The following is a 21,883-nucleotide window of genomic DNA, read 5'->3' on the forward strand; positions in this document are numbered from 1 at the left end:
TGCTGGTAAGACGCACGTTTGGTTTGTTTTTTTAAGAAGCTGGTTTTACAATGACCCTGGACTGGCCTTCTGCTTTTTTCCCCCACTTATTGGTTCTACTATTTTCATTGCTCCTAAGAATTACATTATACAAAATAATATAATTTTGATAGAAAGTCAAATCAGATGGTGCCCTCAGTCTGAGGACACAAAATGACATGAAGCTTTTAAAGATTAAACTATAAATCGGTAACCCTTCCTAAAATCCACCTTTGCTGGAAGTTGCTAAGCAATGTTTAATTATTTGAGGAAGGAGAAATTCTTTAAGTATCGTGCCTACTCCCTGGTATCTTTCCCTAAATTGTTTGATATTTTAATTGATTTTCTTAAAGAATACAGAAGGAAGATAACGCCGGAAAACATGAGTTTACAATTATGATGTAGAGTGCAACACGCTATAACCAAGGACAGGGAATCACTGCTTGTCAGATATCTTTAAGTTTATAGAACTGCTTTACCTTGTTAAAAGGCAGTGTTAAGTAGAACCTATGGAACATCACACGCTGGCATATTTCTGGAAGTATCAAGAATGAGGGAGGCACAAGGACATCATTCAGTTTAACTACCTTTCTGTTACTGGGCGTCATACTGAATAAATGTATTTTGGGCTTTTGTTGAAAACAGGAATTATTGTTGCTGATTTTATGAACCATGCTACGTTTTGATTAACCAACTCAGAAGTAGACATGTTTACCAATGTCAATAGAAGTGATATTTATGGAATACATGTTTTAGCTAACAATGAGTGTCATATAGTCCTTTGTATAAAGTGGCTGATGAATCATATTAAATTTTAGTTCTGTTCCCTAAAGGACTTTTCTTTATTCAACTGTTTGGTGAGAATGCTGCAAAGTCTGAAGTAGCTGATTCTTTTTTTTAAGGATAAGGTGGCTGCAAGTACATATTTCTCAAGTGATGAAAGGAAGAACTTTATTCACACGTCATTTTAAAATGTAGCGTTTTCATCCTTCACTGGTTTTGTAATATACTGCAAATGTTTGGAGCTTCTGCCATTTAGTGAAGTTGCTGTCTTTATGGTTATGAATAGTTAACATGCCAAAATCTGCTCCAGTCATTACATATGGTATAGCTCAATTTAGCTTTTAACAGCTCATTTACAATGTAGCCCTTTTGGGATGTCATACAGCATAGTGGAACTTAATATTAATAAGTTATTCTTCCAAATCTTCTTGTCTTTTTGTTGAGATTTAGCAGTAATTACATAATTATTGAGGATATCTTGACCCCTCCTTAAAATTAGTACTTTACAAGACCACATTTGTAATAATAAGGCCTTTTCAAGTATAAAAAGTATTGCAAAAAAACTTTCCAAAGTGTGTGTAATTTAAGAACTGTGCATCCAAAATTATATCTACTTTTTAAATTGAAAGTGTTGGAGAAAATGGTTGCAACTTAAACAGTTGTTATTTATAGTAATGTTTTTAAGCTAATAATTTTACTTATGTATCATATTAAAACACATTCTTTGTGCTGGGAGATCTCATTACTAAAAACCCATCAATACCTGAAAGTCACCTTAAATTTTTGCCCAAGAGTATTAGTATAAATGAACATTAATGAGCAGTTTAAATACACTTTCTTAAAATTCTTCATCAGGTGATAGATAAATTAAACAATATTTCCTTTCTCCCAAAAGGATTCTCAAGTGCCTGATCCTGTGTGACTGCTTGTGGATGGTCAGGTACTGAAGCAAATCTGGTTGTAAACATGTGCTGCTGTTGAAACCTGGAAGGGAAACTGCAGCTCCATCTTTCCATTGTTGACCTAGTTTCAAGATGGCAGAGTTGCACCGCACTTTTTTACATAACCAAATGATTTTGGCAGAGCAGATTTTTTTCTTTGAAATTTCTTTTCTTTAAAAAAAATGCACTCCTTTCACTTTTGGGGAGTCTTGTTGTATACATACATACATGCCCCTACCAAGAGGTAGCTAGTTTCCTCAAATGCCGCTTTGAAACTGGTAGCCTAGATATGTAGTTACTCATGGCCTGACTTTGTGTGTGTGTGTGTGTGTGTGTGTGTGTGTGTGTGTGTGTGTGTGTGTGTGTGTGTGTGTGTGTGTGTGTGTGTGTGTGTGTGTGTGTGTGTGTGTGTGTGTGTGTGTGTGTGTGTGTGTGTATGTGTGTGTGTATGCAATCTTGAAATTAAAAATAAGTGTCTCAATATATATGTCCCTTAATTACTATTCAGTGTAGTATATGTCATCTTCATGCTAGGTTTTATAAGCTGTGAACTTTGACAATGTGACCACATAGAATTAGAATTCTAATATGAAGAGACAGATACGAGTGTGGTTATTTTCAAAGAATAAACTTACTTAGATTTTTGTTCATTTTGACTATTCTAATCCTGTATGAATTATACACACATGAGAGGGGAGCAGTATATTTGCAGTTGAAGCACTTCTCTCTTTTACCTGTATTATTCCACTTTAAATATTGAGGGAGGGAAGTACGATCAACCAAACCTCAGACCATTTAGTCCGACTTAACTGTAGAAAACACTAAGGAAGTCTAAACGGTGAGTCATTATTGAAATGTAAGTATCACAAAGTGGGAATAAATTTAAATCTTCATATTTTTGATACTTTAAACTTTTTTGTTGAGTACTATTGTTTTTAATCAACTGCTGGTTATGCAAGCCTGAGTAGGATATTTTTCACTTTGGCAAGACTTTAAGGAGTCAGAGTAAAATAAATTTACTTTTTCTCAATTTAATGGCCAATTGTAACTTGTTGAGCTGTTGACATTTAATTTGACTAGACAGGATACTTAAAAAAAGGAATTTGTTTCCATTAATGACAAAATTATGTAATAACGCACAAACACACAAACACCTTCGGTTGCATTTATTTAGCAGCTGGCATATGAAGCATTGATTCACAAGCAGGATTGCAGCAAGCTGTAAATAAGGACACACAACTGGATTGAATTAGAAGACTGCAATCAAGCCATCATCGGTTACAATCATATGTGTTATTGCTGTTCGGTCACACTTTACCCTACTCTGCCCTTCTCTGAATTATTTCATGTTACTGTTTTCTCTTTGTATGGTAAGTCACAGGGTTTCTTTGCCTTCCAGCTGTAGTTGCACCCTAAGGTATTTTGTAGTATGGAATGCTTCTCCACTTTGCTTTTGAACTTGCTCCTATAATACGTCTTATATCATTTTGTTGTACCTAGATATTGCTGTTTGAAGTTTTGTCTAATTTACAGTTTTGTTATATCTACTAAAACTACAATGTATCAGCATTTAAGATAATCTTGTATTTTGTGTAAAAGATCCATGTCTTAAGAATTAAAAGTCATGCATCAACTCCGTCACAATTGTACAAAAATGCATTTGATCATATTTTGTCATTTAATTGATTTTTGCAAGTTGATTTTTATGTGCTCCCTTTCCCCTTCTTCCCTCTTCCCATTGCCTCGAAAGTGGGTGAAACAGATTAGCTTGTAGATGGCTTTTGACCTGTTGCCTGTGCTGCTGACTGATCAGGACTGAAGTCTCTTGCCTGAGGTGGTAGTACAGCCCATTTGTAGAAAGCAGCCAAATCCAATTGCGTGTTTAAATCAATCCCTTTTGTTTTTTGATGTCATGTACCTTCATTCTTTCTGAATTTTTCTTTACATTATTCAAATACTTAAAAAAAAATCTGAAGTTACTTCAAATTATATTTTTCCTCATGGTTTCATGTTATGTTTTTAAACAGTTCTCCTTGTAGTCCACCAGTAGAAAGGAATGGCATTTGTAACCATTTACAGGTGTAGGTGATTGTGGATGGATTCAACACACAGTGAGAGAGAAAAGTTGCAGATTGTACTGGTTTTAGCATAATTCAGACAAATGGGTGTGGGATCCCAGAAAGATTATAACATCAGATACAAATGGTTTTGATACGATCTAGAAGAAAGGAAGGTGTGCAAGAGGGATTGGGGAGTTGTAGCGAAACATACAGGGAAGGGGTTAAGGATCATTCCATACCTGTTTGAGATTTTTTGCTCTTTTTTCTTGTAAAGCTAAATGCTATTGTATATAAACTGTTGTCTGATTGAATCCAGTTTGGTGACATTAAGATACAATTTTGAAATACCACTAGTTTATGTAAGTGTAAGTCTGCAATAAAGGATGTAATGATCTACAGCATAGATTTTTTTAACCACAGTAAGTTGTAGTCTAGGATTTCAGAAACTGTTCTCTATTTGATGTGGTTTTAATACACCCAAATCACTTCAATAAAACATACAATAACTAAAACATGTACTATTAGAAGTTCTGCTTCTCAAAATCTGTTCCCTGTTAGCAGTATTTTAGCTATGTCCACAGAAATTGGATAATTTTTATTTGTGATTATGATGTAGTGAAGTGCTATTTTCTGTTGTTAGAATTTCACCAGAGCTATTGTTTGGGTTACTGTAATCCAAAGCCAGTCTAATATAATTATTGTCTGTATTTTTCAATAATGACAGTTAATAACCAAATTGTATGCCCTTGACATGAAAACTTTTGGGAGAGTTGCTACACAGTAAGCCAAAAACTGAATTAAAACAGCACATTAAGTTACATTTATATATTCAATAATGAATCATTTTCAGACAAATTGTTCTGAGTTCAGGTGCCACTTTAATACCTTTCCATTGTTGTTTTCTGGTTTTGATTTAGATTAAGAGCTTGTATATCTTTGTGTAAAGTAATTAAATCAATATTTTGATTAATATTTTATATTACTGCATTGTAATTGGTCCTGGATATCCCATTGTTCTCTATTTATTTATGGATAACTATCATGATCAGCTGGCATCTCAGAAAAAGAAGCCCATTAGAACATATAAAATTGATTAATAGCTGTGTATTTCAGAATCATTTCTGCATTTTGATGAATGAACTATACACATTTTTGTAGTCCCTGAGCTGTTTTATATGGGTATCAGAACAGAGCCAAGCAGTCATTTATACAAAAAAGGCGAGATCAGTCATATAAAGTCCTTATTCTGTGGTTAAATGTGAGCCTGCAGCAATATTTACTGTTGACTTTGTTGAACCGGTCGCTGATTATTTGCTTTAATATTTAAATAAGTCCAATCTTTGTAACTTTCCCATAAGGTTTCAATCTGCATTTACTCTACTTAACTGGCAGCTAAAATAAAAATGAGTGGATAGAGGGAGATTGCATGTCCTATGTTCACAGTGTAGTTAATGCAGGAGCATGCTTTACTAGCTTTAACATTTTTGAGATATAATTTGCATACTACTAGACTGTTTGGCAGGAATCTAAAATAAAGGGTTGAGTGAATTTTCCTTCACTGTTCAATGTCAAATCAAAAGAAACCTTTGTCTGGACAAGGAATATCACTATTACTGTATTTCTTTTCCAAAAACTCTGATTTTTGTGATCACTGACAGGCATTCAGTCAATCATTAGTCCAGGCTAGCGAAGTGCCAGAAAGTAGTACAGCGGACACCCTTAAAACAATGAGGTGATGGCTATACAAATATCTGATCAGAAACTTGCAAGCACAGCAAAAACTAAAGATCAAATTGGCAAGATGTATGAAAGACTTCTGACGAATCATGCCATCACTGGTTGAATTGATTGTGCCATGGTCTTTCCTGCCTTATGTCCTAAGCTTGGAAGTCTACTTCATATACAGGGCACTTCAAATTCATAAATCAATGTTCTTGCATACTATTGATAGCAGTATTGGAAAGGCAATATACAATTGAGTAGGATAATAGCATTAAACAAATTCCTATGATGGATTTTGCAAAGAAGCAGCAAGTCCAAGTGTTGAAATAAAATTGCCTAGTCCTCGGATCGAAACCTGACAAAACCTCTGTGGCCTTAACCAGAAGGGCTTGGAATACCTTGAAGACAACATTAGTTCGTTAACTAGCTGATGTTGGGAGAGAAATGGAATCATAGAAATTTACAGCACAGAAGGAGGCCATTAATTATGTGTCTCAACCATTGTTATCAATGCGCTGATTAATTCCATATACAGCTGACTGCAGTTCATGAGTGACAACACCACATAGTTTGCCGCAGAAGCTTTTGAACTAATTTATCTTTCAAATTATCCACAGTGATGTTTAAAGGAGAATTCTATTCTAGTTTTCCTATGTATAAAAAAGCAATAAGAATAGTTTCAATAATGACAGTACAATAATGCCAGTGTTATTCTGTCATTTAACATATTTTTAGATAAACATATGTATTGTGTATGATAAAAGGAAAATACTGTGGATGCTGGAGTTCTGGAATAAAGCAAAATGCTGGAAAAACTCAGCAGGTCCGGCAACATTTGTGGGTTTTAACCCATCACGTTACCTCTCTTCAGTTCCGAAGAAGAATCATATTAGGCTTGAAACGTTAACTCTGTTTATCTTTCCACAGTTGCTGCCAGACCTGAGTTTTTCCATCATTTTTTGTATTGTGTATGAACTTGATTAGAAATCAATAGATCTGTTTGTAACATTTCTAGCTGTACCTCAACCTCTGATAATAATCCCATATTATTTTATGGTTCCCTAACCAGCAGAAAGGGTATACTAATTCTTTGTTTCACCTACCATATATTACAACAATATTACTTGGTCAGATGCCTAAAGATATTTTATGCCTGTCTTCAGTTTTCAGTTCTGAAACACTCTTCCAGCTTCCTGCATGTATAATTACCCTAGTTAAATTGGATTGCTATATAGAAGGGCAACAGTTTGAAAAATCCAGAAAGTTGTTTCTTGTGTATCTGTGAGCACACCTGGATAATTCTGCCAATGTGATAATTAACAGGTCTGCAATAATTGTCTGCATCCATGTAATAAATGATTGAATTAATTTCTTTGTATATTTCTGCATTTGGAAATTTGTACTGCATTGTAGTGAATCATCGTAGTAGATATGGAAATACCTAAGAATATTGTAGCGAAGAATGTCTCGGTGATTGCTACTCAAATCAGTTGAAATATTTTAAAGATTTTTTTTTCAATTGCTTATTTAGAGATGAAGTGGGTTATGCCAGATCAGATATACTAGTATGTATTTAGCATTAACATAATTGAACTGATCAAAACTCTTTATTTTTACGCAAAAGAAACACTGTACTTTAATTTGCTGCCTTGTGCTTTAAAACTAAAACTTCACAATGCTTATCCATAGTGTTTTGAAGCAGGAGGAACCATTAAGCTTATAATTTTGAATGTGCACGTCAACTAATGATAGGAACAATTTCAATCCCCAGTGTCACTGAGTTACTTATCACTGTAATGGAGTGTGAAAAGACAAGCAGGAGTCTGGCATCTCCTTGCAGGGAGAAATGTCATTTGACTTTAGTGTGTCTGTTGGGCTGCTGTTATGTGCAACTCCGAACTCACTAAAAAGTATAATCCCAGAAGCCAGCCACCCACCCTTTAGCAACATTAGTTGGAAGGCCCAGGGAGGACACCTATGATCTTTTTAAAAAAAAGTAAACCTTCAAAGGAGTTTAGATACCCTTGGTGGAGGAAAACTTAAATCCTTTTGACTGTTTTACACATAATTACGCAAAATAATTTGAACTTAAGAAGTTTAGACGTGTCAGTTGCTCCTTTAATACAAAATACATTATTTATTTAGAAGTACTTTGTAGCATCAAATTTATTAAATCTAGTTTTTGGCACAAAATATATTTATGGCATGTCGTGGATCACTCCCCTACTTGTAGTGTGCAAGTTATTTAAATGTGTAAGATGTAATGTGGCACATATTAAGTGATACAACATATTAAAATTCACAGAGCAAAAATTGCATTTGTTAACCTAAGCAAAAACTCTAGCACCAATATGGTGCCGTCCTCATGGGCACCACTTATGTGCTTTAAACTTAACAGTCTAAAAGAAGCTATTTCAGCATACGAAAATACCAGTTATTGATAAATTGCTGGGCACTTCTGGATGGCATGCAAAATGCATTTTTGTGTAATACAATCTGTATAACCACTAAAGTTTTCTCAGTTTTTGTTCTGTCAATTTTTGATCTCTTTTGCGTTGCTTAAAGGGACTGAGAGTTCCTTTACTAACATTTATACAAAGCAGAAGGTAAATAGGTATCTGTTCATTGATATAAAAAGAAATTCAGAGCCACAGCTGATCTTTAACTTTATTGGTTTCAGGTTAAACCATTGGACACACTTTCTTCCATGTCCCCCCCACCATGACCATTTTTTAAAAATGATAACGTGATACTCGGGCTTAGAGGATTGAATTGTGAAGACAGGTTGCATAAACGTAAGTTTTAAAGAAGATTGAGGGGCGATTTGGGTGAAGTGTTTAAAGAAAGCAGACACAGGGAAAGTGTTTCCTTTGGTTGCGGGGAAAAGAAAGTGGAGAACGAGGGGTTATATTCCAGATACAGACAATTTAGAAAGGATATTAGGACGCACATTTTCACACAGGGGTAGTCGAAATCTAGATTTCTCTTCCCCCAAAATGCTGTAGATATTGAGACCGAGCTTTCAAGACTGAAATTTTTTTTGGGTAAGGGTATCAGGGTATGTGGAGCTAGATCAGATAATGTATTTACGATACAGATCAGCCAGGATTTAATTAAATGGTGGGACCAGGCTTTTGGGAATAAATGGGTTACTCCAGTTCCAGTGTACTGTGTCCCCAAACTTTCTTCACTCTGCTTAAGTGCAGGTTTCCCGTTGTGGTACCCTTTTCCCAGCTCTCCAATGACTTTTCATTTGTCAATTGAGTTTGAGTCCAATTTTATTTTAATGCTAGCTTCCCCACTATTACAATATAATTTTAAAACAACTTTCATTTACGTTGCACCTTTAATATAGGTATATTTCAGAATCAAGAAATGGCAAATCAGTCAAAAATTGAAGCTGAGCCAAACAAGTGGATACTAGGAGGGCTGACTGAAAGCTTGGACAAAGAGGTAGGTTTTTAGGAGGGTCTTAAAGGAGGAGCGATATGGACTGGCAGAGATATAGGGAGGGAATTCCAGAGCATAGGGCCAGAAGAGTGAAAGCTGTATAAGAAGGTAGAGTTGATGGAATGCAGAGTTTTCTTGAGGATTGTGTGGTTGGAGGAAGTTACAAATATAGGGAGGGGTGAGGCTATGGAGGGATTTGAACATGCAATTTTAAAATGGAGGCATTGGTGGATCTGGAGTCACCGTAGGTCCAGTACAGTAGTGATAAGTGAGTGGGACTTTGTGGGGTGATGTAAAGGGCATCAGAGTTTGGGTGAGTTCAAGTTTGTGAATGATCGAGGTGAATCAGAAGAGCATCGGAATAGATAAGCATAGTGTTGAGGAAAGGATGGGTGTCATCAGCATATATGTGGAACCTGACATAATGTCACTCACATAGATGTGGGATAGGAGGTGCCATCGACAGATCCTTGGGACATTTCAACGGTGATGGAGTGTGAAGAGAAGCTAGAGATTTTTTTGGCTGATTTGATAGGTCTAAGTGGAGCCAAATGATGTTAATTGCACTCAGCTGGACAATAAATGAGGGGCAAAAAGGATTGTGTGATTGGCTGTCAAAAGCTGCAGGGGGGTCAAGAAGTGAGGAGAGATAGTGTACCATGGTTACGGCGCATGTCTTTTGTGGCATGGATAACAGCTATTTCTGTGCTAAGGCAGGGACAGAAACCTGATTGGAAAGATTCAGGCATGGAATGGTGAGAAAGGTGGGTACAGATTTGGTGGAATTTAACATTTACTTATATTTAATGACTTTCGCGAGGAATGGGGGGCTGCAGATAAGTCAGTAGATTGCAAGGACAGACAGTTTGAGGGCAGGTGTTTTGTAGAGGTGTGTGATCATGGCAATTTTTAAAAGGTGGCAGGAAATAACAGGAAAAGGAACTGCTTACAATGTCAGCTAGCATGTAGGCCAGGAAGGGAAGTTAGTCAGCAGTTTAGTAGGAATTGTATTGAGAGAAAAGAGGGTGGGTCTTGTGGATACGTGAGCTTGGAGAGGAAAGAGGAAAACAGACATAAGGCACAGCTTTAGGGCTAGCTAAAGGGGAACTTTGGGGGGTGTTTAGCTTGGAGAAAAGGAGGATGCAGCTGAATGAATGGTCTCGGTGTTGGTGCCAAAAATGTTCCAGGAGCTCCTTGCACTTTTTCGAGATCAGGGGAGCAAGATTTAAAGAGATGGTGGGGAAAAGAAGCTGGGGCTACCTTTGCATTCAGAATGATACTGAAATAGCAGGCAGTCTTAGCAGAAGAGTGTGAGGCCAGATGAATGTACATGTGATGCAGCTGGCTATGAGTGACTAAAACAGTTGTGCGCCAGATATGTTCAAATCTGAGTTCCTCGGATTTGAATTAAAGATGTGGGGGAGTGACAATTGTGCAAGAGAGTAAGGGCCTTACTAATGGAAAAGGCATCAACGGTTGAAGGAGCGCTTGAGCAGATCAGCAGTGCAGAAGTATTGTGGCAAATGGATGTTCAAAGGCTAGAAAGTTGAGTTTGAAAGAGCACTTATAAGTGATTGGAGAGAGTTTATTTAGGGTGACACAGAAGGAATAAGAATGTGAGTGGTGAAGGATACAAGGAAATGGTCAGAGATGGCTTTGCTTGCGATTAAAATTATGGCAAGTTTGAGGTGGTACTTTGGGTTTCCTGCTTTTCACTAATTTTCATGAACTTATTTAAAGAAGAAATATTTGAATAAACCCAAAAGTGGCCAAAACAAACACAAAATCATCAAAAGTTAATACTGAAAATTTTACTGATGCCCAATTGAGCTTGTAGTGACTATCTTTTTTTTAATGTTGGCTTCAGTATTCTGGATATCATTAAGTACCTGAGATTCAATGAGGATTGGAGACTAGTAACTTGAACTTGACAGGAATAATTTGCCTCAGTTACACACAATGTGGTTCCTTTAAAGGCAATAATGTTGCAGCTGTAACCAGTAGTAATTGAATTGCACTGTACACTACGCCCAGAACTGCAATTTCCTTGGCATTTGCATGCAGGGAGACATGCAACCTGTGCGCAAACAACTTATGAAACTTTTTAAAGATCACATATATCTAGGTGTAACTGTGATTGCACTTGTGGGAGGAAACTCTGGTCTCAGACTGCACTCTTGAAATAAGCTGGGTATTTTTGTAACTCCATCACTGAATCCACATCCAGCTTGCGGTGTGAATTGTGTTATAACCCATTGAACTGAAATATAGGCTATATTTTGCAGTCTGTAGTGAAGCTTGTGCGCTTGTTGCTAACCTCAAAGAAAGCAACCCACAAAGATCCAGTGATCTCTGTGAAATGGTTTCTCCCTTTCCCGATGACCATATAAAACTGTGCCAAGTCAACAGGATGTCTTGGCGTGCAATGACAAGCAGGTAAGCAGCCAATCACATTGAAGTATTCACATACAGCAAACCAAGAAGTTAAAAGCACTTAATATCCTCCACTTTCAATTAAATTTTCATACACCAAAATTAATTGATTAGATTAAAATAGAAGCTAAAATATTATAATTTTAAAATATATATTAATGTAGAAAATTTTATGGAGAAATATGACATTTCACGTATAAAATTAGTTTTCAGGGCCAGTGGGGGTGTTTAGAAGTAAATGTGAAGTTAGTACACCAGTTATTCCTTATTCAATAAGTGAGACTGAAAGCATAAATGTAAGTTCTTGGCAATTCATTGCTTTCCCATTGATTGCAGTATGGGGGGGACCTCAACAGAGCACTTTCTTGAGGAATGTGGAATCACTGGCAGCAATTTATGGATTTCCACAGTATTCTGCGCATTTGTGGACTCCCGAAGATGCTGTTAATTTTAATGGAGTAATGACGGTAAATGTTGACAGTTTCACTATCATTACCACTGCAAAACCTGGGCCATAACTTTTTACTGTAGGTTTTTCTTTTTATGCTGAGTGTTGTATGGTTGTGAATAGGCTGCAGTCACATATCAAATCTAATTGTCACTCCTTTAATGTCAAAGTGATCAACTGGAAGTTAAAAGTAACTTGTTAATAGAAAAGAACCCTGCTGGAGTCTTGCCTGGGACTCTGGTGTTCACAATTTTTTTTTAAAAATGAACAAGTTATATGAAAATTACAGATGGGACCAAAGGACAGTTAGATGCCAAGCATAATGGGATCACTGTGAATTAACTGGATGGATAAGTTCATATATTAATACAAATTTAAAGGTGAATGTGAATTTTGTACGCAAGAAAGGATTTAATTGAAGAAAAGATGATTAAGGGTAGGTATGGCACTGTTATTTTCAAGTAATGCACAGTGAGAGTTTTATGAGTTCTTTCAGCTCTCATATAAATTAACTGCCAACTGTGACTTCCTTGGAATTGATTAACTCTTAAGTAAGGCTGTGGAAACCGGTTTTATATCTTGAGTTTTTCAGAAGTAAAAAGAAAGGAATATTAATCAGAGTCAACTTCAGGAGACTTCTTTTCTGATCATAATTGCCACCCAATAAATGCAAAGTACATTACTGTATTTCTTTACAAAAAAGATTTTCCTGATGCTGCTATCCCCTGCAAAGCACCTCAGTATGGTTCAGTTACAGTAGTAGACTTGGAGAGTAGCTTTAGCCACACTGTTATCTACCTCAGCAGATATCTGTTTAATAAGAATAAAATGACCCTGGAGCAGCTGTACAGGACTTCATAGTGATTAGTGGATGTGATTGCCCAAAGAATTCCCCAACCTGATGTCCAGTAACAGACGACAGTGCTCTTTGGAAGAACCATTCAACTGCTCATTATTCCTCAAAGGTAGATGGTGTATTTGCAACTAATGTGTGGGCCACATGAGGTAAGAAATTAACATCCAACTATACAGTAAGGTTTACCTTTCATGATTTAAATTTAACCTTTTGAGAAATCTATCATTTTAACTGGAAAATACACTAACCTACTTGCGATATACTGATTACATTCAATAGTCAATGTTCAAACCTCTCCAGTTCCATGTGTTCTATTAATTTCAGGTCGTAAACCATGGAATACTGGTTTTCTGAATGTAGCGACAATGTTCATATTATGAATGTTGGTGTGAAAATTTGGAATTTGTTAACTCAGTTTTGAATGAATTTTATTGACTGTGCATCCAAAAACCTATAGAGGTGATCACAAAACTTTCATGAATGTCTGGATTGCATTTGGCTTAGACTTTCTATGATCTAGATTATGTAAATTTAATTTTTTTTCAAGCTTAAGATATTGAAAGCTTTACACAATATTTTATGTAGGGCCAAAGTGTTAGTTATAAACCGACAGAAGAGACAGAATGACTTGGAGTGGTATTCAAGTTTATGTAAGCTACCTCCTGAAATTATGATCCAGAAGCTTGGATCCTTTCATAAAATGTTAAAAGCACTTTAAACAGCTTGTTTTCTTATTTAAAAGATTTTAGAAATAAAATCAGTTAGATTTTTAAGCTTTATAAAGAAAATGAGAGTGTATAATCAAAATCCTGTGACCTATGCTGCTCGTATAATATTGTTTAAAGCACTCAGTACAATTAAAACTTTGAAGGGCCTAGGCAACAGCGACACAGGACACTTTGCATATCCCTTGGACCCTCTTCTTGCAAATTCTTCAAACTGGAGAACTGCTGAGCTGTGTGAGTGATGCAAATGCTATGAAGGACAGTAAAACCAACTAGTTACACACTTTGTAAAGCCAACACTGGTACAGCTTATGTTTTCATTCCTGTTATCATGTAAATTGAATATCAGCTCCTCCATCACCAGTGCAGTTTGTTCTGCTCTCGATTACTTGCGTTTTTGTTGCGGTGACTTTACAGCAGGCTCACTTTGCAGAATTCATCCATTATGGAAGAAATGTTTGGCTCTCCACTTAATCATATAAACCATTTTTTAAAAACCTCTTCAAATAATGTTTCTTTCAAACATATCTGCTTGAACTTCAAACAGAGGAAATGAATCCAAAGAAAATATTACAGCCTGATGAGGAAGTTATCTGGGTGGCAGACGGAGCTGCAACAGGCTACTTAGGATCTGATCCAACAAGAAATTATAGGGATTGAAGATGAGGGATTAGTGAGTTACCTGCCAGCTTTCCCCGAGCTATAAAACGAGCAACTCACTTCTGGCTAATTGAGTTTGAAATTTTCCAGTCCTAGTGCAAGTAGAAAAGAGTAATATACACGCCATACGTTACTGAATTCCCAGCTTTTTGCCTGCTGTGTACTGTACATAAGAGGATTTGAGAGCGAGACCTAACTGACTTGTGCAATGACAGATGTGAGTGAATTGTTACCTTTTTACCTGGTGTATACTTAATCTGTACTTTGGTAATTAATGGTTATAAATAAATTAATTAATTGCTTTTGTGCTACAGACCATTTAGGTTGGCACAGAGAGATAAGCTTATACAGTACAATTGCACACATGGGACTCATGCCTGCAGTTTATGGCTTATTAAAATTCAACATTAAAGCAGATCTGACACAAATCCAAACAATGGCTGCACTTGAAATATCCAGTTTATGGTATACTGATTTCCTTGCTTCAATGTAAGAAGGTTTGTAGAAATATCAAGCATAATAATTTCATTCATCTTTCTTGTGCTCCTATTTCGCCCCTCACACAAAAAGTAGAACAGTGCTAGGAAATTTCCATCTGGCCAACTTCAGTGTCAATCATTAACTGCCCAGGAGGTCGTGAGTAGCACAAAGCAACTTGCCCTCCTTATCTCCCTCCCTTTAGAAAGTGTCTTGGCTTCACTAAATGCATTCTCATGGTGGTCTGAACTGGAGGAATGTGAAAGAGAGCATTGATAAACCACAGCATTAGACCACCAGCTTTTACATACAGGGAAAACAGTGGTATACAAGTACTGTAGGAGTAAGGGCCTGCCTACAATCTAAAGTATTCATTGCCCCACCTCTTACCCATTCCATAGCCACTGAAACATTCCCCTTTCGACGAAAATTTCAACTTTTCATAAGTGGCCAATTAGAGACTTACCATTTTTGCTTTTTTTTATCTGAAGACTTGCTCGAACAACTTTTGCCATGGGACCACCTTTTCTTGTCAAGATTGAATTTTTCTCATTGTATTGGTATGCATTGTATTGGTGTGTAGCACTGGGTAGGATCCTGTTCCTTGATAATGAGAGCTGCCTGATGGTGCAGACACTGCATAAGTTACTTGAGCAAGTGGTTTTTCTTTCCCCAGTTAGATGACCTGATGTGACAGGTTTCATGTGTGTTTTTCTTTCATTGAAATCCTTCAATTGGGAGAAGCTATAGATAACGTTTATTGAATTTGGGGGTGAAATTTCAGAATTAAAATTCCCAGCTTTCCCTAAATGACACCACTGCCCTTTTTAAGATTTCATTTCTGTCACATTTTGTTTTGGACTGTCTTCTAATGCAGTCTGGGTAACAATCAAAATTGTAACTTTTATATTTTTGACAAATGTAGATTCCTGTTGGTAATTAGTTATAGGACCATTTCAAAATTCTCGTTACAGCTGTACCAATTTGCCATGAAACAAGAATGGAAGATTTATTAATAGAAGAAAGTTTTGAGGCCCCACAAACTGGTGAAGATGTGAAGAAGCAGATGTGCCCATATGCTGCCTTAGGAGAATGTCGATATGGTGTTAACTGTGTGTACCTCCATGGAGATGTGTGTGATATGTGTGGCTTGCAGGTTCTTCATCCAACCGATGCCTCTCAGAGATCAGACCACATTAAGGCAAGTAACTGAACTGAAAGTGAGGCTATTATATTCGCTTAAAACATTTGGGTCGATGTGATTTATGGTGTTGCAGATCTAAGAGAGAGTTGATGTGTGCTTGATCCACATCAGCCTTAAGCTGTTCCATTTTTTAAAATTGTAGTTGTTAGGTAAAATTATTCCCATGCAGCACATCAACTTACAGATTTGCGCAATTTATTCTATGACTATTTTGTCACTGCTGCTGCTTATTCATGTTTAATACTTAATGTTAGCATTAGTCAATGAACCATTTCAGGATTTATTTAAACTTGCAGTTGATATGTTTTTATAGAATATAGATAGTGGGTATGATCATGAATTACAGAAGTCTGTATTTGAGTTCAAGCTTCCTATCTGAAGCATGCCTGCAGTTTACAAGTTGTAAGTTTCTCTCCACACACCAACCATCTGCCTCCAGCCCCAACTAGTAAAAAAAAAACACCTATAAAGTGCAGATTGTAATAGCTCTGAATCATTACGTTTTTGGAAAGTGTCGCAACCTTGTGCAAGACAGCTGATCAAATATCAGTACTGTACTTTCTAACTACACTAAAGAATGTTTAAGAAAATAGGTTTGTGTAGAGAAACAGGGTTATTTTGGATTACATGCTGCCTTAGAAGAATGGCGATATGGTGCTCTATTTTCCATAAATTACATGAGCTAATAGCAGGAAAAGCCATGAACAAAGCCCCTTGGAGGCATTTTTGGTACTAAGGCTTCAGAACGACCTATTTGGTGCACCTTTCCCGTGCTTCACAAAGGATTGATGTAGTGGTCCTCGTCAGGGAGAAACATAACCCTTGTAAAATAGTTTGCATTTGATTTTTGCTTTTTTGTGTGTTTTTCAGCTTGGAAAGCAATTTGTCTTTCATCGTGAAATTTGTTGAACAATTATATTGCCAAAGTAAAGCATTCCCTCTGTCTGGGCTTCAGTAGTGCCAGACATCTATGTCTGGTACCATTGTGCCTTTTTTTGGACTTTTCTTCCCTTACCAGTAAAGCTATTCTTCAGCTCCAAGATTGCATATACCAACCCATGTTACATACACCTGACCAAGAAATTTTTAAGAAGTGGTGGGCGTTGAGGGAGTTATTTCTCGTGATAACTATTTCATAATTGCCAGTTTTGTTTCTTTCCCACTTCAAACATAATACCTTGGTCAGTTGTGACTTTGTATAGTTCCGTCTATTAAAGCAGACTTGTCTCAACATAAACCTTTTTCACTATCTCAATACAAAGCAGATCATATAATAACACGCTTTCTATTTTTGCCCTTTTTGTACCAAAATTCTTTAGTTGAGAACATTTCCTCACTATTTTTCCAACTGACTATCTTAACTTAATTGTTCAGAATTTATGAACACCTGGATGCTTTACTTCAGTACCCTCCATACCATATCCCCTTTTTAATAATGGCCTTATTTTTTCATTGTGTTAAAAAGCAAGCTTTTCAATTAAGATGACCAAATGTGTTTGTTTTCCAATCTTGCAACTTGTTGGTTCCTTGAAATTTGCAAAATTAGTTTTACCTCCTTACATAAAGTATTTTACCAGATTAATTTTGGGAATAAAATACAATTTCCTGTGAGTATATCTTGTGTCCGAATTTGAGAATTTCCTTCAGACATAACTCTGGTGGATAGCAGCAGCTGTGTAGTTAAAGGAAGTCAAACAATATGGTTATATTTTAATTTTATAATTTTTAGATTCAAAAAGGAAAAGTGCAAGTACGTGGTGTAGAAGTGGGTTTGGTATGAATGATAAAGTAAGGTTCACAAGGCTTTAAGTAAGGCAGAACAATTTGCAATATTGTAGCTGTTAGCTAATTGGGGTGGTCCAGTAATTTACCTAACATTGAAAGAATCTTGTGGTGGAAAATCATTTGGCAGCTAAACTAAGCACTTAGGCGCCTCAAGGAGATTCTAGCAAGTGAATAAAGAAAAAAGTTAATATTCCTTCTGCTTTCTAGTCCCCTAAACCCCAGGGATTCAGTAAAATCTCAGATCTTCTGTCATTTGGATCAGTTTCTAACAAAATTAAAATATTCATTCATTCAATTTAAAATGACTTGACCAACCTTTCCAGAAGATTATTTTGCGCGCATATATCACAAGTGTCAGTTATTTCATTTTGTAGAAGATTATTGGGTTTCGTAGTCAAAATAAGAATGACCGATACATGTATTCCTTCTAGCTTCATACCCACAACTGTTCATGCAATTATTTTCAGTGGCTCTACTTCATCCAGCTAATTGAGCATTCATTCAGCTATCCTTATTTTAGTAATCATCAGAACTTCCCTTCTCTTTTTCTCTGTGTAAGAAAGTGTGAGTAAATTAGAACAGATATCCTCGTTCTGCAAGTACTAGGTATGTCTGAATATCTCCTTTTCCTTGCTAACTTCAGAGAAGGTACCCATGAACAATGAGGCCCTTTGAGATTGCTTCCTTTCCAGTGGACACACTCCTCAAAACGAGTCATTATCGACCAAAGATCTGAGGGTATTAACAGATCATAAATGTTAAGCATTTCTTTTAGCCATCTTAAATTGGCCCTTTTCAGCAAGAAAAAAAGGAAGCTTCTGTTTTGACTTGGTGTACCCAACGCTGAGCGTTCTTTCAGAAGTTCAAATTACAGCATTCGCCACTGTCCCTGACATTGGTAATGAATATATCTCTAGCAGATTTGGGGCCATATAGAGAGTACATGGATCCAACATAATAAATTCCACTAGAGTCCTGATCACACCAAGCAGTCTGTAGCTTTGCCCAGTACAGATAGTGTTATTAGACTATCTCTGGTTAAGCAACATGTTTTTAGTTAAAAATGACTGTTGCATAATAGAAATAGGAAGGAACTTGTTTGCAAGTCTGAGGAAGACAATTTGACTAACATTTGTCAAATAAATTGAAACTCCATACATTTGGTACAGCACATGCTACGATTCTCTTCCAAGAGTTAGTGCTATGAATGATGTAACAGGACAATTGAGCAGATTTGGTTATTATGTTAAGACGTGGCAGGTGATATGTGCCAGGGGGACCAAATCCACAAGGGAAACTTGGCCACGTTATCACAATGGTTTTGCAATTTGTATTTATTATGAGAAAGATTTGGGCACTGAATTCAGAAGTAATGAGACACTAACACCTTTAGAGATTTAAAAAAACTAAATTAGAACATTTATTAACAAAAGAAAAGATTTCAAGCACATAGATAAGATTACAGTTACTTAATATTATAACAAATCCCCAAATTCCTAATTAAACTGACTCCCAAATACACATACTCTTTAAGGCAACAGTACAAAATTGATTTTAAATTTAAATAGCAAGCCAGCAAATTTACCACAGCACCCACTCGACAGTAGAATTCCAAAGACTTTTTTCCAACTTTAGTTACTGGACACAGCAGATTTTTGCAAACATGGCTGGAGGCTTCCCCAACGCTGTTTTACTCACTCCTTTTAGTTCTTATATGGCACCCTCATCATCACCTTCCTTCCATCTTTATATATGTTTCTCTCTCTTTAATCTGTAAATTCCATTGTTTTATATGTCTTTGGAAACGCACTTTTCCCATAATATAAAAATATTTCACATTGCCAATATGGTCAGTAACTTTTGGGAAAAATAAACATTAACTTTGTCCTATTTCTCTTGTTAGTTGTAAACATCCTACCATCCCTTTGAAACCCAAACAACTCTTTCAGTTATCTAAAAATACAATTTTCCTTCACACCCTACATGCTAAGACCTCATCCATGTACATTTCAAATGCCTTTTACCCCTAACCTTTTATTGATAATTTCAAGCTTACAGCCTATCTGACTCTAATTTAATTAAATCGCAGACAGAACCATCTACACACACACCCATAAACTTGCTTTACTTATTATTGTTTCGTGACAATTACTGGTTTGAGTTAATTCATTATTTACACATATAATTGTTACAATGAATCTAAAAATTGAACTATTTTAGCTTTTCTATTTTCATATTTTAAGGGAGACTCTTTCAAACATATTTGAATAATTCAATTTTTCTGTTCTAATGTGATTTGCAATATTTCAGTTTGAACAAAAATATTGATTTGGTAAATTTGAGATGTGAAAATCCAACTGAATTGATTAAAATCAATGTTAGTATGGTCCTTTTACCGGTTCTTTATCATAGGCTTGCATTGAGGCTCATGAAAAAGACATGGAGCTATCTTTCGCCATTCAACGTAGTAAGGATATCATATGTGGCATCTGCATGGAAGTAATATATGAGAAAACAAATGCAAGTGAACGACGTTTTGGAATCCTGTCCAATTGCAGTCATACCTACTGTCTCAATTGCATTCGAAAGTGGAGGAGTGCCAAGCAGTTTGAGAACAAGATTGTAAAGTAAGTCAATAAAAGCAAAATACTGCGGATGCTGGAGATTTGAATTAAAAGCAAAGTGTTGGAAGCACTCAGCAGATCTGGCAGCATTTGTAGAAGGAGAAACAAAGTTAGCAATTCAAGTTGAATATGACTTCTTCTATTTCTCTTCTTCTATATCTTCTCCAGTTCAGCTCCAAAGAAGTGTCCTATTCAGCTCAAAATGTTAACTCTGTTTCTCCACAGATGCTGCCAGGTCCACTGAGTAATTCGAACACTGTTTTTATTTATGTAAAGTAAGTCTTTTGACCCTAGATTTGTAGAAATGTATATTCATTTTGCTGTTTGCAATCTATAAAATGTTGTTCTTCTCTTTTAGGGTTTGATTTATTGGAAAATTATTTTGCTCTATTAAGAAAATGTTTAATTAGCATTGAAATCCAGCTAACTTTCTTTTGTTGAAGCTTAATATGAAAAGAAAATAAATTGTCTCCCAGTGCCAGAAAACAACTGCGTTCTTTACTATGTTAAATATGGTTGTCTATGCCAATTTACAGTAGTTACTAATGTTATGGACATGGGGGGGGTCCGTTCAATGATCGCCAATTATTCCTCTCACCATCTGTCCGTATTTGTTTCTTTTTTAATAAGTAGTGGCATATTTCCCAACCCCTCAATTTTTGTGTAATCCAATTCCTACTAATAACACCATAGCAAACCTGAGGTAGGATGAACTCAAAAGGTTAGCTTATTGCACATATTCAAAAACCGAAATGGAGGGTCCACAACGTCCCCCTCTGTGCACATAGAGTAAAGAGAGGGATAGAGAAAAGAAAGTTTTACAGTACAGAGACCTCAGAGAAAATAAATATTGGCTCACGTGAGGTCCAGAGTCCTGAATCAAAATCCTATGAGGAATTTCTTCACGGAGGTCGGTGGGCTGAAAACCAGTGGTGTAAAGTTTGCTTTTCCAGCGGGGTTGACTTCACAAAATGAAATAGGCACACAGATGAAACAGTTTTGCAGGCAATGGTACAGAACTTTCAGCTGAGGCAGGGTAGATGGGGCCAATTGTTCAGCCTGGCCTGAGCTGCTCCTGTGTGGCCTGCTAGTCAGATGTTAAAGCAGCAGAGTGGCTTGCAGTTCAGAACGGCAATATTAACTTGTTCAAGAAACCAAAGTCTTGGGCCATGTAACCTTACCTCTCCACAAGGTCTTCAACAAAGGATGTTTATCCAGTAACTGGAATTTGGCTTGGTCTTCAGGACTGCTAAAGTCCCCGCCATTATGGGTTAAAAGGAATATTTAGGAGACTCTCTGTCTGCAATGGCAAATCTGGGTTATCAAATACAAATGGCCATCATGTAGCTCCCTTTGAAGTTGCGCTGAGCAGTGCCCAAGTGGTCTGTTAGTAGCTCCTCAGAAATAACGAGATGCAACATTTCCAACACTGTGATGTGGCTTCTTTTCTTCCAGTGAGTCACAGACAATAACTCTCAGACATACGGTCAACCATCTTAATAGTCTTTGTCAGCAGAAGGTCAAGTTTAAAATTAAGAAATAGCCATGAGGAAATATTTTATAAAAAATATACAATGTTAGGTTCTGTTCTGTCATACTGAATTGAAGTCTGTTGCAAAGTTTTTTTTGAGAGTTTATGTACCTAATGTAACCCATAATCTGATGTTGTTGGGTAAATTACTTGTGAATGTCTAGTG

The 21,883-nt window shown here is 36.4% G+C and overlaps 1 protein-coding gene across 1 annotated transcript in view; it reads left to right on the forward strand.

Moving 5' to 3' along the window:
• Positions 1 to 21,883, forward strand: part of mkrn1 (makorin, ring finger protein, 1) — a 98,678-nt gene that overhangs the window by 41,643 nt on the left and 35,152 nt on the right. The window contains exons 4-5 of the mRNA XM_041215592.1: positions 15,548 to 15,774; positions 19,975 to 20,189. Coding sequence (XP_041071526.1) covers positions 15,548 to 15,774; positions 19,975 to 20,189 — 442 coding nt within the window. The remainder of the gene's footprint in view (positions 1 to 15,547; positions 15,775 to 19,974; positions 20,190 to 21,883) is intronic.

This window comes from Carcharodon carcharias, chromosome 21 (assembly GCF_017639515.1).
Source record: "Carcharodon carcharias isolate sCarCar2 chromosome 21, sCarCar2.pri, whole genome shotgun sequence".
NCBI classification, from domain to species: domain Eukaryota; kingdom Metazoa; phylum Chordata; class Chondrichthyes; order Lamniformes; family Lamnidae; genus Carcharodon; species Carcharodon carcharias.